Consider the following 16,163-nt stretch of genomic DNA (forward strand, 5'->3'; position numbering starts at 1 on the left):
ATGGGCCAGATCATAGATGGAAAAAATATTTCACAAGTACTATAAACTAACCTGTACTACCTAAAAAAACAAACCTAACCTGTACTACCACTGCGTTGTAACAGTACAGTTTTCACGGTTCAATGAAAAATCAACGGCTTATATATTTTTCACATATATTGCGACAAAGTACAAACCTATATATATATACACAATATATCAAAAATATCCTAGTCACACGATCACATATTACGTTGCTGCAAACCTATATATACTAATGCGATGCTTGCTAACACGGTCCTACAACTCTGTGGCAAAACAGTATGGCGATGGCTTGAGTAGCTTTCGTTTGGAATAGAAGAACTTTCGCCGATCACTGTAAAATTGCGACAAAGTACAAACCTATATATATATACACAATATATCAAAAATATCCTAGTCACACGATCACATATTACGTTGCTGCAAACCTATATATACTAATGCGATGCTTGCTAACACGGTCCTACAACTCTGTGGCAAAACAGTATGGCGATGGCTTGAGTAGCTTTCGTTTGGAATAGAAGAACTTTCGCCGATCACTATAAAATTCTTGCAAATTTTATGTGTTCTGAATTAATTTTCTTTCCTGCTGCAGAGGAAGCCGCAACAACTCTCCTCGGAAATGACACCTGAACACGATTAGAAAATCATAAAGGGGGAAAAAGAAAAAGAGGAAACAAATCCTTTTGTCGTATCAGGGCGCCTGCCTGCGCACGCACCCCTCCCCCCGTTTCGCTCCTCTCCATTTCTCATTGGCCATTTCGCCCCATGAACCCCCAAACCCTCGCCGGCATCGCCGTCGCCGCAGCAGCTGCGTAGCCCGCCCGCTCGCGACGACGCCCTCGCCCTCGCCGGAGACCCCAGCCCCCCCCCCCCCCCCGATCCTGCCGCTGCCGCCCGCGCCCAGCCCCGCCGACGCGCCCCGATCCCGCCGGGAGCTCGCACCGCCCCGCGGAAGACGATGAACGGCGCCACGGCACCCGAGCGCTCGCCCTCAGCCTCGCCCCCGACCCAGGCGCCGTCGTTCTCGCCGCCTCCCCCGACGCAGCCGCTCGAGTGGAGGTTCTCCCAGGTGTTCGGTGAGCGTAGCGCCGGCGAGGAGGTCCAGGATGGTACCGATCGATCCCTTTGCCTCCTCTCATGTCGTGCACTTTGGGTCGCTCGTTGCTGCTAGCTGCTGGATCTTAGTGGTTCTGTGTTCCGGAGCTGGGTAGGAGGCCAGTGCCCGTGCCTGCTTAGATCGACCCGGGAATTTGCGGCCGTAGGGGTGGCTTCGGATGCGATGAGCCAAAGCTTGATGCTTTGGTATTGGGGATGCTGACTTTACTGCTTCATCTCTTCCAGTTCAGTGATGTATCTTCTGTGCTGCTCTTGATAATACGTAGATAGTCTATTAATCTTGACTGGTAGATGCACAGCACTGTGCCATTTTCTGGTGCAGTTGAGATCTTCCACAGGTGGCAGAAGGGTAGAATGCCTCCCAGTAGGAGTCTAGCTTAATGCTGGAGATGGAATTTTTTGCTATGCTAGCGCGATTACATAGTAGTCTGGACAGCCAGACAGCACATGCTGTCATTAAGTAAGCGTGGAACAAGTTGGATCTATGTTCTTCTATTTCTGACTTGGTGATACGGAGTAAAGGTACATGCTAGCGCTTCCTCGCGAAGTAGGGTTGTTGATTGCTGCATGGGATGTGGTCACTAGCCGACAAACTTTTGACAATATGAAGTGACTATTGAATTATGCTGAAAGCGGGAATTACGTGATGCACACGCTTTGTACACGTCAGCCAACAATACCATTTTGGGATGCATGTTGCTGCTTCGCTAATGATGTGTTGAGGCGTGCATTTGTCTTAACTTATGGAATATTCAGGTAACAATTGGCATGCATTTGAAAGAAAGGTTCTTTTCATATATTTTACTAGTTGATTATTGTTCTGCACTTCTGCTACCCTATTTAAATGGGCTGGTTGCACTTGAATCATAAGCTGTGCACCAAAGGAGCCAAACTGCCAATAACTCTACAAGGGTCCGATTTATTTGATTGATTCCTGTGCTCGGTACCATGTTATTGTTACGTTTGTTGGCTATGAGTCACATGTCTATTGGATACTCCATATTCTTGCACGTGTCAATTTGCTTGACTTGGTCCCTAGCTGTACCAGCCATTAGTGCATCCTGTGCATGATCACCTGCATAGTCATTCACCTTTAGCCATTGCCATTAATGGTGTCAAATATTATCTAATAACATGATGGGTGGCAAGCCTACTGAAAGTTCTGTTCTAAAATCTCCTTTTGATAGAACCTTAAGAGAAGCCCCCTTCAATTCTATGTTGATCCAATCCTTATATTTGGTGCTTTGTTCTCCATTACCTGCATTTGTTAGTGATATTTGTGAACCATGTGAATATTCTAATGCTTGTGCAGCATAGTTTTCAAGCTGTTTAAGTTTTCGGATATGGTGGTTATCATAGACAGAACCAAAGCACTCAGTTTAACACTATCACTTAATCTCAGTTATGTTAAAACTTATTTTGTTATTTTTTTTGCTTCTTCCAGTTAAAATGGTCATCAATCAATCTACTGCTAAATTACTCAATGCTTGCAAGTATGAACTATCTGATGAAAACAGTGCTAGTCGTGGTGCCATTTTCTCCATTTATGTTCTGGGCTTTTAGCGCTGGTTTGCTTATGTGCATATCAGTAAGCATTATTTATATATGATCGACTGCTGCTGTACATGTTTTCCACACCGCTTCTTGTATCATTGTATGTTCAATCACAAGACTGTTGTCATGTATTATGGCTGCATACTAACTTGACCTTATCTCTCTCTCTCTCTCTCTCTTGTTCTTTGCAGTTGACATCATCTCAGCAATAGAGTTCAATAAATCAGGACACCATCTTGCCACCGGGGACAGAGGTGGACGAGTTGTTTTGTTTGAAAGGACAGATGTCAAAGATGTACGCATATTGAACTGTATATCAAAGGATGCAAACTTATGGGGCTTCTTATTTGTACTCTAATGGCTAAACATATTTTGTTTTGTTTTTTCTTTAGCACACCTGTAGAAAAGAGGCTGAGATATCTGATTATTCTATCAGCAGGCATCCTGAATTTCGCTACAAAACTGAGTTTCAAAGCCATGAACCAGAGGTATATTCTTGCAAGAATTGCTAAGCGTCATTATTTGTCTTCTGAATTACTAGTAATTTGTACAAGTGATGTTGTTATGGAATTAGTTTGATTACCTTAAGAGCTTGGAAATTGAAGAGAAGATTAACAAAATAAAGTGGTGCCAAGCAGCAAATGGCGCATTGTTTCTTCTGTCCACAAATGACAAAACAATAAAGTTTTGGAAGGTATGCATCATCACTAAACAATTATGGAAATTTCCTATGACCTTATATTGCTCAATCATGCCTTAACTTTCTTGAATTGTATTCAATGTGCTAAACTTAAGAAACCAATGTGATCATCTTTGAACTTTTTGGTTGGTCTGCGTGGTGTATATTGTTGACTGCAGTACATATGCATGTGGAACTAATTGATGTGTCTTGAAGTATCTGATTGTTATGGTAGTTAGTTGATGAGAGGGGTAAACATCTGTTGGAGAGAGAGGTCAGAACGGCGATGGCTTTAGGAAGAAAGGTGCTAATGAAAGAGCACGCTGTGAGGGAGAGGACGTGAGATAGATGGGATATGGGATACTAGTTTATTCTTTACTCATTGCTTTCCTCAAGAGGTGATTGGCAGGCCTACAAATAGCTGCCCCTAACAATCTGATCTAATCCATCCTTTCCTAATCTCTTAGCTAACAAACCTGGTAGCAAACTAACTTGGATGGGAAGAAACTATTCAAATCTTTAAGATGGAGGCTTATCTCTAAGCCAACGCCACCGGGAGTGCTGTGGCTGGGCTGCTGTTGCACCCATAACATTATCGCTGAAGTTTTTCACATTTCTTCCTAAGGAATATTGAATTACTGCTTTGTCTACCCTGTCAGTTTTAGTTCCTCGTATGTGCACATAAGTAAGATGCAACTGACAATGAATTATTGTTCTACTTAATCGATCTTTTGTTAGTTTGAAGATTATTCTGTGATATGTAGGTGCAAGAAAAGAAAGTAAAAAAAGTATCTGAGATGAATTTGGACCGTTCAACTGCTCCTGCAAATGGTAATCCTTGTGGTGTGGGCTGTCCGAGTGCATCTCTCTCAAATGGCAATGTTTCAAAATCTGGTGGACTTACTTTGCTTCGCCTGCCTGTGGTAGTTGTACCTAACTCAATTTCATTTATGCACCTTACAAAAGAAGTATTCTTTTTTTTTTGCGGGGAAAAAACATTCTAGTTTTTTCAGAATTATTATGCTAATTCCTGTAAATTGCGGTGGAGCTGAAAATGTATTTTTAGTTGATCCTACTGTCTTTTCTGTCTTATGTGTCTCTACCTTTTCTTTTCACATTTTTTTACATTTACCCATTTAGTACTGTACAACAGGTTACAAGCCAAGAAACAAGTCTTGTCGCGAGTTGCCGAAGAGTATATGCTCATGCACATGACTACCATATTAACTCCATCTCAAATAACAGGTCCTGCACATCAATCACCTTTTTTTGGCAGTTGAATGCATCATAGCTATTGTTTGAACTTTTCAGCTATTCAATTTCAGCATGGACATTATAGTTCCGAAGTCATTGCTCATGAAGACGAAGCCCATTTGCTCTCTCTTTACACATGACAATGACGCATTTAGTAGCTTTGTAAACCAAGCCACTTAACTTAGTCAACGCATATAATGCTAAATCTCCACCCCACAATATGTGTACATTGTTTGCCCTCCAAGTACCAAAATGAAATTCTGAGTATCCTTTAGGGGTTCTTTGGTTGATAATTTCAGCAAAGTGGCATATGCCTTGATGTCCCTCAGCTGGGATCCCACAACTACTACTCATTTAGTGAACATTGGGTTGTGAAAACCCGTATTACTGCTTAATATGGTAACATACTGTATAATTTTGTGGAATTCACTTGCAAACCTTACAAATCATGACCTGATAGTCTACAAAAATCATCAGATCATAATTCAGTTTAGGCCAAGTAAAGCCAAGTCATTCTCGAATGATATTTTAATAAGTGGTACTGTGTTTTTGCGTGTTCTGAAAGTTTTATATAGAGATTTTTTTTCTGGTCGAGCTGCATGTAAGCGGCTATCTCAATTATACTTTAGATAATTGAACTCATAATCTCCCACCTTATGTAATTTTTTATTTGCTGATTTGCACCTTCTATAGTTCTATGCATGTAGCTTAACTGTACTATGTCCATTTTTATGTATTGGGTAGTGACATATATTGCTTCCTATTCTTTTTTCGACAGTGACGGTGAGACGTTTATATCAGCAGATGATCTGCGGATAAATCTTTGGAATTTGGAAATTAGCAATCAAAGTTTCAATATTATTGATGTTAAGCCTACGAACATGGAGGATCTCACTGGTATAACTTCTTAACCTACAAGCTCTTCTTAGTCATGCTGATTATATAGTAAGCTGTGTAGGTGTGAGAATAAGGACGTATATAACTTCCACTCATATGGCAGGAAAATGATACCCTCTTGACCATCAAGGGAAGAAGTTGCTTTCTTTTTTTTGATCTTATGAGCAATCTGACTTACGCTTCACCAATAGCCTACTCCACATTTGCATGTACATTTGTATTGACAATCCTTTCATATAATGATAACAGTATTTTTTTTTTTGCGTGCAAATAAAAAAAGACTAGTCTCAGAGCAAGAGATGTCCACCTGGCTTCATCCTAAAGAAGCCCAAGAAATGAACCTAGGCTGGCTAGGTGCAACCTATGTGCCCTAGCCAGTAAACCCCAGGGGACTCCCCATTTTCTTGCATGCAATTGCAAATAACATAATGTTGAACTAAATTAGTTCTTTGTTTGTTGAAGTGGTTCTGTGTTATGAATGAAGTTATTAGTTCAAACATGGGGTTGCAGGTCTATTGTAACTTATCTTCGTTATTTTACCACATCTTTGAGTTTCTAGTTGTGGCATCTTTGTGCTTAGTTGCTAAAAGTTATGCTTTTATTCCATGATATGCAGAGGTGATAACATCTGCTGAATTCCACCCTACTCATTGCAATACATTGGCTTATAGTAGCTCAAAGGGCTCCATTCGACTTGTTGATCTGCGACAATCTGCCCTTTGCGATACTCATTCCCAAATGTGAGCTTCCATTTGACACTTCCTATTTCCTATATTCAATATACTGTACTTAGAGACCATCAGGTGGATACTGACCTCTATTGAGTTTATTATCTTAAAAGTCTCTATGTACTGTTTTTATAGCTATTCCTGTCTTCTTCTTGTAGCTTTGAGCAGCATGAGGCCCCAGGTTCAAGATCATTTTTCACTGAGATTATAGCCTCAATTTCAGACATAAAGTTTTCCAAGGATGGGCGACATATTCTCAGTCGCGACTACATGACTCTGAAGGTCTGTACCTGTTACTTCTGATATTTGATTGCTTTAAACTTCATAATTTGCAGTTGACTTGTCGACCCCCCTTTTGTTTTTTCCATAGTCTCTTTTGTTCGATTATGTATGGACAGTAGACAACATAACCAAACTAACATGGCTACTGTGGAGATCTTTTCACTTGTGCATTGATTTCATGCAAAGATCTTAGCTTCTGGCTCTGTATGAGATGACATTTGTACATATTTGCATTACATGGGCTGCCTCCCGTGTAATGCGTACCTCAGAATAGTAGTTCTACAACCAGCACATCACTACTGCTGCTTAAGTTCTTGTACTTGATAATAGTTTTCATCGGGCGCTTGATACTACTGTTATCTTTCTCCAAAAACATAAGAAAATTATCACTGCAAAAATCTGTTTTGTGTGCTTTTCCAATATTATATTGTCTATTGTTACAGCTTTGGGATGTTAAGATGAATTCTGGTCCAGTTGCGACATTCCAGGTTCATGAGTATCTAAGGCCTAAGGTAATTTCTTCCATGTTAAGATAAATGATCAATTGAAAATTTCTCTGGAGTAACCCTGATTCATGCGTTGCCTTCTGAAACTGCAGTTATGTGATTTATATGAAAATGACTCAATTTTTGACAAATTTGAGTGCTGTCAAGGTGGAGATGGATTACGAGTAGCAACTGGTTCTTACAGGTAGTTTCATGTGCTCGTATCAGTTGTAATCACGGTTCAAAAAACCGACGGTAACCGCTCAAAAACCGCAATAACCGACCTTCTCGGTCCGGTCAGGTTTCAGAAACCGAACGGTAACCGAATTTGAATTCAAAAAATTCAAAAAAAATCTTTAAAAAAACTAGACACAATTCTAAGACCTTCTGGGAATTTTTTTTTCAAAAATAATGTCGTTTGCATCATATTCTATAGGGAGGAAGTTTGAAAAAAAATAAAAAAAATTGAAGCGTGCGGCTCAGTTATTAACTCATGTTAAGGAAAAGTGTAACATGTAAACACATATTTTTCTTGTGTAAACATATTTTAAGAGAATCTTTAAAATTGATTTCACTTTATTTAGAGTTTTATTAATTTCTCTATGATTTTTACAAAGTTCACAAGCATAAAGTGAATATGTTAAGAAACAGCACTGTAATTAACTTTTTCATGTCTACTATTATTTTTCCTACGTAAATCATAGTATAAATAAGCTAATGAAAGTGGTTTCACTAATTTTTGAGGTGTGATGGGTCAGTTATAAATTAATCTAGTCGCAACACATTTACACAATCATGCATGTTACAATAACTAATTCATGAGTTCATGTATTTTTAAAAGACATAGGATCATGTAAGAAGATTAACAAAATTAGTTTCATGATTTTTGGATTAGCAAAGAGTAAACTATGCATTTAACTTGGTTTAACATATACAATTTCTCACAGAAAATTTTGAACTTATGTATGAGTATAAATACTTTTATCATGTAGATCATGTTACAAGGAAACCAACAAAATTTGTTTCACTTGATTTGAAGCTCAGATGAATTAGTTATTGATTTTACAAGATTGAGATAATTTTTGGGTTTTTTGTTGAACTTCACTGAAAATCGAGAAAACCGAGCGGTTACCGACAATGCGGAAAATTCGAGAAAACCGCTCGATAATCGCAAAAACCGCTCGGTAACCGGTCCAAACCGACCGGTTACCGAACGGCTAAAATCACGATTTTTTTTTTCCAAATTTCAAATTTGCCAAATGAATTTTGTCCGATTTTTTTTGAATTTTTGACCAGTTACCGCAGTAACCGTGAATTTTCGGTTACCGCCGGAGCTCGGTAAGGTTAACCCTGGTTGTAATACAGCTTGGCGTCATTAACAGAACTGACTGTCTGCTAATTTCTGATCTGCCAGCAACATTTTCCGTGTGTTTGGTTGTGGTACTGGTAGCAATGAGGCAACAACACTCGAAGCAACTCGAAACCCTACAAGGTAATGCTTTTTTGAAAGGAAAATGGTGGAAGCCAAACTACTTTATACTGTAGCAAAAACTGCATAAGCATATTTTTCCTGCATGTAAATTGATTTTCCATACTCTTAAATTGTTTGAATAATATACATAAGCATTTGTCGCTCTAACGCAGTAGTGTGGAGCTAATCATCTCTGGGTTCTGCTATTTTTTATCTTGTGAACAGGAGGCAGCTCCAGAATCCCACAAGGGCTGCCAGATCTTTAAGTACTCTGACAAGGGCTGTTAGACGAGGTTAGTTTCATGCTTTAGCATGTTAGGTTGTAGAAGCTTTTCATTGCAACTACTAATACTCTAAACCTTATGCATGTGCAGAAAGCACTGGAATAGATGCCAATGGAAATTCCCATGATCTGAGCACAAAATTGCTCCATTTGGCTTGGCACCCAACTGAAAATTTAATCGCCTGTGCTGCAGCCAACAGCTTGTACATGTACTATGCATAAACAAGCAAAATGAACAGAGTTTTTTTTTGGTGGTTGCTCCCGGTGTGAAGAAGCGTTTTGCCCCTGGTGCATTGAAAAGCCGGGAGTTGCTGGAGATGGTGTATTTTGTGGCAGTTAGATCCAAGTTCTTTGGGTGCCATAGAGCTGTCCAGAGTCCAAGAGGAAGTGACTCGATCATTCCCGGGAAGCAGCTTAATTCTGATTAATTTTTTGAGGGGAAGGCTTGTCTTTCCCCCATAGGTTCATTTAGATTTAAAGATAAGATTCTAGTTCAACGACATTTCGGCAACTGTAGAAGATGTTAAGGGGATATCTTCCGTTGTATTCATGTTGGGATCATGGGCGTGTAACTTAAGGGCGGGGGTTGAGGCTTTCGATAATTTTATCTTACAAAGTGACATTTCTATTACTTTCTCGTGGGGAAGCTTCTTTTGCTCGAGTGCCATGGCAGTCGTACTTAACGCAAAACCATAGAATAGATCCTTCACTATCTCCTTTGTCTTAAGATCGGTGGAATGCCTCACCTGTTGTTTAGTTATGATTTGAGCAAACGCAACATGTTTCCAGTCTTGTCGCTTTTCTCAAATCATTTCACGACAGGTTCTTCTAGGAATCGAGCCTAGCGCAGTTGGTGGGGGTACATTTTCTTTTTAACAATGCCTCCTAGTTGACCTGTCTGTATCCTGTTGGTTACTGGCAGCTGTTATCTGCGTAGGACAACCAATTCCTGCCTGATGCAGCTATTGCTTCGACACCAGTCGGAATAGATGGTGCAGTCTTATGCTATAGGTTTTTCGTAAACAGAATAAACACGTGGCCTATGTATTTTCCTTTAGGTTCATTTTTGTCCTTTGAATCCAACCCAACCAACGATCGCCCAATTTAGAGTGGTGGTTTTAGCCCAACTCCGAACTGGGCCGCTACCCAACTCAGGCCCAATTCAACCCAACCAGCCATCCCCCACAGCTCCCCTTCACTCACTGAGCACCGGGCTCCCGTGGTCAGTGTCACCCCGCCCGCCCCTCCCTTCTTCGAACTCCCCCTGCCCCCCTCCCCCGACCATTTCGAACTCCCCGTGCCCCCCCACTCCCCTCCCGTCCCCAACCAAACCCCGACTTCCCCGAAACTCCCACTCCGCTCCGAACCTAGGGTTAGGGTTTCGGCCCCTCCCGCCCCCGATTCGAACGAATCCGCCCCCGCGCGCCATGGCGGCCGGCTCTATCGTAGTCGACTTCCCCTCCATGGGCGCCGCCTTATGCTTCTCCAGCCTCGAGTCCCTCCTCCGCGACTCCGCCTCCGGCTTCCTCGCCGCTGTCTCCGCCGCCCCAGCCCCCGGTGCCGCTGACCTTACCAACTTCCACCGCGTCTTCTCCCGCGTGCTCAGCGCCTACCCGGACCCCCCGCTCGAGGTTGTCTGGTTCTTCTCCGCGCTCTCCTTCCACGACCGCCCCGACGACATCCGCTCCCTGCTCCAGCTCCTCTCCGCCTTCGCCGCATCCTCCCCAGCCGCCGCCAATCCGCTCGCGCTCCTCGCGCCCGTAGTCTCGGAGCTCTTCCACTCCGACAAGCCGCGCAGGGAGACTGAGGCCCTCGTCGAGGCCTTGCTCAGCTACATCAGCATCTGCAGCAGCCGTCCCGCAGCTTCCACTGACGGGTCGAGCGCTGATACCGGGAGGTTGCTGCCAGCGTTCGGGGAGCTGGTCAAGGTGTGGAGCGTGCGGCACTCGAGGGGCAGGTGCCCGTTCCAGGTGCTTTTCCCGCTCGCCGGGGAGGAGGCGAGGCGGGAGCTCATGAAGGAAGGCTGCAGCATCGAGTACCTTGCCGGGGTGGTGGTGGCTGAGGCGTTCCTGCTCAGGCTCTGCCTCAAGGTGCAGGGTGCTACAGGGGTACCGCGCACCGAGCTGCAGAAGGAGCTCAGGATCTGGGCGGTCAGCTCCATCACGGCCTTCCGGAGCCAGCAATTCTTCGGTAAGTGGATGATGGTCAGTTCTTATTGTTCCTTTTAGCATCTGCTGTTGTGACTCAAGATTATGACGGCATCTTTGCCTATGGATTTAACAGGGGTCCTGCTGAACATGCTCTTGAACACTCCGCTGCCTGTTTACTCACTATTGGTACGTGTTTCTTGACTCATGAGCAATTGTAGGATATCATATTTGTAGCTTATGTATTCACAAGCTAGGATTATTATGAATTAGTTACTTATTAACAAACTCGCTTCCCGGAAGTAAATTAGCATTCAAAATGTATATGGTAAGAAACCTAGCAATTGACTTAATAAGCTTATGTCTTGAATAAGAAACATGCGTCAGGATCATGCTTTGTCATTACCTTTGTGTAAACTAGTTAATTAGCATGGATTACCTTTGTCAGATAAGAACTGTGCAATTTGTTGCTTTGTACTTCAATTGTGCCTGGACTCAGGGTCTTTCTTAACTTGTGGAAACTAAAGACGAGAACAGTATATGCCTATTGTGTTTCGCAAAGCTGCTGGTACTATACCATTTTGCTGTCAATATCCGCAAGGAGCGTGACTTGGGATGGAGTTGTATCTCATCTTTCTGGTATGCAAACAGGTTGAAGTCTGATCTGTGGATCATGTTCTTATGTCCTTATGTTTCAGATCATAATCACTAGGCACAATTACACTGTTTAGTTCGGAAATGGGAAACCAGACGCTGTATGGCCAATTTATCCTTGGCTGTAATGGTTGTGATGCTGGCCATGTTAGTTTTGTACTTTGAATGTAGTTCTCCAGGAGTCATTTCTTATAGTCAATGTTCACCTAGACGCTAGATGTAGACAGTCAGTCACCTCGTGACTAGCGACTAGGCTGACTACGGTCTAGGCGATTTTGTACTGTAGCAGCAAAAATGCAAACATAGATCCGGAGCATGCCGTCTGAGGGGAGTAGAGCTAGAGCATAGATCCGGTGGAGGAGCATACATAGATCTAGGGATTAGAGCTAGTACTTGACCATGGAAGGGGATTTGTAGAGCGAAGGGGTGATGGTGCGGGCGTGGGTGACAGCGTGGGTGTGCCAGCAGACGATGGCTCAGGTGCCGTGGGCGACAGCGCGGGAGTGTGCGACGATTCGGACGAGGCTGCAAGCGACAACACATGTGTGGGCTTGGGGTAGCTGCAACCGGCGGTGTCGCCACATATGAGAGGAGAGAGTCGAGAGACGAATGGGGATTGGATGGATTGGTTTAGGTTTTATGTGGTGCGGGGAATAGTTTCGGGGCCGAATTTGGTCTCGCGCGCGGCCAAAATAATCCTCCCACGCGAACTCGCCAAGTGCCAAACTCTGCATCACCAAGACAACCGCCTAGTCGCGCGTGTAGCCGACTAGTCGCATCTAGCCACCATCTAAATTCACCGATTAGTCCGTCTTTGACTAGAGTTGACCGTCTAGCCGTCTAGACTTGCATGTATGGCCTAAACTGGATGTCGAGGCTTCAACTAGCGACTAGTCATCATTTAGACACGCTAGACAATTGTCTACGCGAACAATTCTTATAGTTCTTAGGGCCTGTTTGTTTGGGCTTTTACTAGAAGCCCAAACAAACAATCCGTTTTTGTTGGTTTCTGGCTGTGGTTTCTGAGATGCAGAAGCAGTCTTTGCTACTACAAAGAAGCCACAGAAGCCAGAAGCAGTCTTTTGCTGGCTTCTACCAGCAACATGCTTTTGGAGAAACAACAGTTTGTAGAAGCCCGAACAAACAGGCCCTCAGATTACTTGAATTTTATGTATGGTAATACCTTGTTTCCCTATGGCTAGTTGATTACTTGTTCAGTTTGTAATGCTTACTCTGGTAATATTATTCAGAATAATGGGACTAAGAATTCTTCATGTATGCGATGTGAGTTGTGTGTGCGATTATCAGATTTCTTTACTCATCCTATTTGTGTTGCATTTTGGTTTGTGGTGCATAACTCAGAGTGCTGATGATGAAATCTTGGTGAGAGATATCCTTTCCGATGCTCTGATCTTGGTGGATTACTCTTTCATTAATAATGGAGCTGGAGTTGATCAAGCTGATAGTTCCCTTTTGCCTACATTTGTGTCAAGATTGATTGTTACTCATGATGCTATCAATGAAGCCAGGTGATAAATAGTTACTGTAATAAAAAGTTGGCTCGTTGGAATTTTCTTCTCATGTCATTTCTTATGATAGAAGCAAAGGTGATCATGAGAGAGCAATGTCGTTTATCAATGCCTTCTCAACTTCAAATGTTCCCAGTTATCTCATCAAGTGGACCACTCGTCAAGCTGGTTTTCACCAACTCAGCAAACCTGTTGCGAATACACCCCAAGCTCTTCTCCGTATGTGCAGATATGAAATAACCTCATTAATTTTGATGAACTATCATGTCTTATGGAGTGATTACTCAAGTAAATTTGTACATGTTTACTTTTCACAGAGTGGCTTGTGGGCCTTGAAGATAAGGGGCTCAAAGTGTTTGGAGATAACAGTTCTTGGATTAAGGGGAGGCTTATTTATGACGATGTCAAGAATGGCTATGGGAACAGGATGATTCATTCAGATGTGGACCTTTTCTTCATTGATAAGCATAGTGGTGGGGTAATTATGGACACAAAAGCCGGCGAAGATGAAGATGCTGCGGAGATGGAGACTACATATAATGCTTTTATGGCTGCTGCTCAGTCAATGAAGGTGGGGACCAATGGCATACGGAAAAGGAAGGGCTGCGGAAACGAAGATGTAACAGCGGTAAAGTTTGTGAAGTACAAGGTAGAAAACACCTCAGCTAAGGACCTCTTCATGTCAGCAACTAATGGCATGAGCAGTGGTAGTGAGGTAGAGAATCCGCAGTCCGATGACGAGATGGAAGAAACAGACTGATGCATAGAAACGAAATCACCCACTAATGCTTACTTGGGAGAGTCATATTAGAGAGTTTCTTGGACAACTGCCTTTTTTGGAGCCTGGACCAGTCTTCTTGTTTCAGGTGCCACTTCTTAACAATGTCGTGCAGAACCTTGTTCAGTTCCTGCTTGGCGATTATGGATGGGAGTGGGGTTCTAAGATAATAATCTGTAACAGAAGGTTGGACTCCAGCTAGGCTTTCGGATATAGTAGTAAATGTTAGCTAACTTGACATTGCGCATGATAAGCTATTATGCTGTATGTCTTCTTTGTTATATGCTATAGAGACTTCAAGATGTAAATTTGCATCAAGGACTTCTGTAACAGAAGAGTACTATACTGTTATCCCACGGAACCAGTTGGAACTAATTAAATCTTAACCTTTCCTGTATATCGTGACATTTGCGTGCTTTGTTCTTTTGAAATGTGCTTGAACCTATTTGAAAGCCTTTTTTCTTGTGGCGTTGTGGTGAATGTGTGTGAAGCATATTAGTATTGTCGCAACATGTTGTGTAGCTGTATCGGAGAACTGATTGATACTGTTCAAACTTCTTCCATATGAATGCGGTTTTCTAGTATGCGTCTCCTCCTGGAGGCTCGAGTGTATGTATCCTTAACAAAAAGGCGTTTCCTTCGAAATACGCTTTGCCATGTGAGTCACATTTTTGCCGACTCTGGTGCTTCATTCGTTGCACCTTGACACGACCAAAGATGCACCAAATGCATGTCTCCCTCCCTCCCGCTTCTTGTCCATGTCACCACCTGCCACCACCCGCCTCCCTTATCGCCGGTCATGTCCTCTTCACTCCCCATTCGCCTCGCAACGCTCTCTGCTGCTCTCGCCAATGCGTGCTGATGCCCACGCCGAAGCTATGGTCCAGCGCCGCCCGCGGCCAGGAGCTCCACGCGCGCCTGCTCTGCTCGGGGCTGCCAGGAATTTAATCAGGGGGGCTTAATTATAAGGCGAACCCAGGAATTCAACCGATTTCTTACAATTTTACGAATAAACAAATACACAAAGCCACAAAGTGAAAACTAAATCACATAATCACGTTGGTACAGAACTGCATATGATAATCTAATCAGGATATAACCGGCCAGAATATGTACAACAACTGAACAACATAATTACAGGAAATCGTAGCTATGATGCACGATTATTTTCTGATCTGAGAATTTACCTATGCTCAAGCTGCTTGGAGCGCTATTGGGCACCGGGGCGGTGCGGCGCCGCGCTTGTTCAGAGTTCATACTTCAGTTGTCTTGAAGATTGGAACGTGGAATCGTGGAACGTGGAAGTAGAATCAATAAGTTGGAGATGGGCACCGCCGATCAGCATATGGCCCACCTGCCGGGCGCCAGCTGCCGCGGCTGCATGTCGTAGGCGACAGCGAGCATGTCCCACGCAGCCATGCCTCCTCGATGGCTCGACTCGTGAATTTTGATCGATTGAACGTGGAAGTCGAATCAATAAGAAACACTGAAGTAACGCAAGTTGGACAGGTTACCCAGTTGTGATGGTATCTTGCCAATGAAGCTCGACAGTGATAAGTCGAGATATCATAATTCATGAAAAGAGCCTAAGAACTCTGGTATTTGCACCATGTTGAACCGGTTGCAGCTGAGGTCAAGATACTGCAAGTGTTGCAAACAAATCGGTGAGGAGCTTATGTGTCCTCCAAGCTTGTGCATACTTGCATCACTTTTGTTGTAGTCAGGGCCTTGTAGATCGAGCTTAATGACATGTCCGGTTCTGTTGCTGCACTGGACGCCCTTCCAATGGCAGCAATAATCACGCTTCCATGAAGAAAGGAGGTTTGAAGGGTCCGATAGACCTGCTTTGAAGGCGAGAAGTGCTGACCTCTCATCGCCAATGCAGCTATTGGTCATATCCTTTTTGGAGCTCTTGGTCTGGGTGAAAACGAGCAGGTCTAGTACTATTTGGATGCATGAGAAGTTGAGCAAGCCCATTTGCTAAAGATCTATCTTTCCCCCAATCCATGATTGCAAAGTCCCAAAGAATTTATTATGTGATAGATCAAGGAAGATGAGTTCCTGCAATTTTGGACAAATGAAGGAAATTCACCAGAGAGGTTGTTGTTTCTTAAACTTAGATTATAGATACTCAGACTTGTCGTGTTTGTTGTGGATTCATTATCTAGGCAATCAGGAATTGTCCCTGTGAGTTCATTATCTGAGAGATCTAACAATTCTAGCAATCTCAATTTGCACAAAGAAGATGGAATGGTGCCAGAGATCGAGTTCTTGTATAGAAG

The 16,163-nt window shown here is 43.0% G+C and overlaps 2 protein-coding genes across 5 annotated transcripts; both read left to right on the forward strand.

Annotated features, from left to right (window-relative positions):
* Positions 1–729: 729 nt before the first annotated feature.
* On the forward strand, positions 730–9,404 carry LOC133915253 (serine/threonine protein phosphatase 2A 55 kDa regulatory subunit B beta isoform-like). Of its 3 annotated transcripts, none has more exons than XM_062358355.1 (14): positions 730–1,133; positions 2,886–2,989; positions 3,087–3,182; positions 3,269–3,388; positions 4,138–4,296; positions 4,527–4,618; positions 5,406–5,524; positions 6,141–6,264; positions 6,411–6,534; positions 6,978–7,046; positions 7,133–7,224; positions 8,434–8,511; positions 8,716–8,783; positions 8,865–9,404. In XM_062358355.1, exons 1-14 carry the CDS (start codon positions 983–985, stop codon positions 8,993–8,995), a joined length of 1,527 nt encoding a protein of 508 aa, XP_062214339.1. In that variant the 5' UTR covers positions 730–982; the 3' UTR covers positions 8,996–9,404. The 3 variants fall into 3 exon arrangements, with proteins under 3 accessions (XP_062214339.1, XP_062214329.1, XP_062214347.1); XM_062358345.1 differs by having other exon boundaries at positions 731–1,133; positions 4,138–4,299; XM_062358363.1 differs by lacking the exon at positions 730–1,133 and adding an exon at positions 1,150–1,896 and having other exon boundaries at positions 4,138–4,299.
* Positions 9,405–10,080: 676 nt separating this feature from the next.
* On the forward strand, positions 10,081–14,278 carry LOC133915273 (uncharacterized). 2 transcript variants are annotated; one of them, XM_062358375.1, is made up of 5 exons: positions 10,081–10,963; positions 11,057–11,109; positions 12,937–13,103; positions 13,174–13,322; positions 13,421–14,278. In XM_062358375.1, the coding sequence occupies exons 1-5, from the start codon at positions 10,201–10,203 to the stop codon at positions 13,861–13,863; spliced, it is 1,575 nt and encodes a 524-aa protein (XP_062214359.1). In that variant the 5' UTR covers positions 10,081–10,200; the 3' UTR covers positions 13,864–14,278. The 2 variants fall into 2 exon arrangements, with proteins under 2 accessions (XP_062214359.1, XP_062214368.1); XM_062358384.1 differs by having other exon boundaries at positions 13,177–13,322.
* Positions 14,279–16,163: the final 1,885 nt, after the last annotated feature.

This window comes from Phragmites australis, chromosome 1, assembly GCF_958298935.1.
Source record: "Phragmites australis chromosome 1, lpPhrAust1.1, whole genome shotgun sequence".
Classification (NCBI taxonomy): Eukaryota; Viridiplantae; Streptophyta; class Magnoliopsida; order Poales; family Poaceae; genus Phragmites; species Phragmites australis.

What these genes read in the sequence shown, in the direction of transcription:
- LOC133915253 (XM_062358345.1), top strand. Translation starts at nt 983, where the DNA reads ATGAACGGCGCCACGGCACCCGAGCGCTCGCCCTCAGCCTCGCCCCCG. An exon ending in GCGACTACATGACTCTGAAG is followed by an intron (nt 6,535 to 6,977) that starts GTCTGTACCTGT and finishes CTATTGTTACAG; the next exon opens with CTTTGGGATGTTAAGATGAA. An exon ending in GCAACTCGAAACCCTACAAG is followed by an intron (nt 8,512 to 8,715) that starts GTAATGCTTTTT and finishes TCTTGTGAACAG; the next exon opens with GAGGCAGCTCCAGAATCCCA.
- LOC133915273 (XM_062358375.1), top strand. Translation starts at nt 10,201, where the DNA reads ATGGCGGCCGGCTCTATCGTAGTCGACTTCCCCTCCATGGGCGCCGCC. An exon ending in TGCCTGTTTACTCACTATTG is followed by an intron (nt 11,110 to 12,936) that starts GTACGTGTTTCT and finishes TGCATAACTCAG; the next exon opens with AGTGCTGATGATGAAATCTT. An exon ending in TACACCCCAAGCTCTTCTCC is followed by an intron (nt 13,323 to 13,420) that starts GTATGTGCAGAT and finishes TACTTTTCACAG; the next exon opens with AGTGGCTTGTGGGCCTTGAA.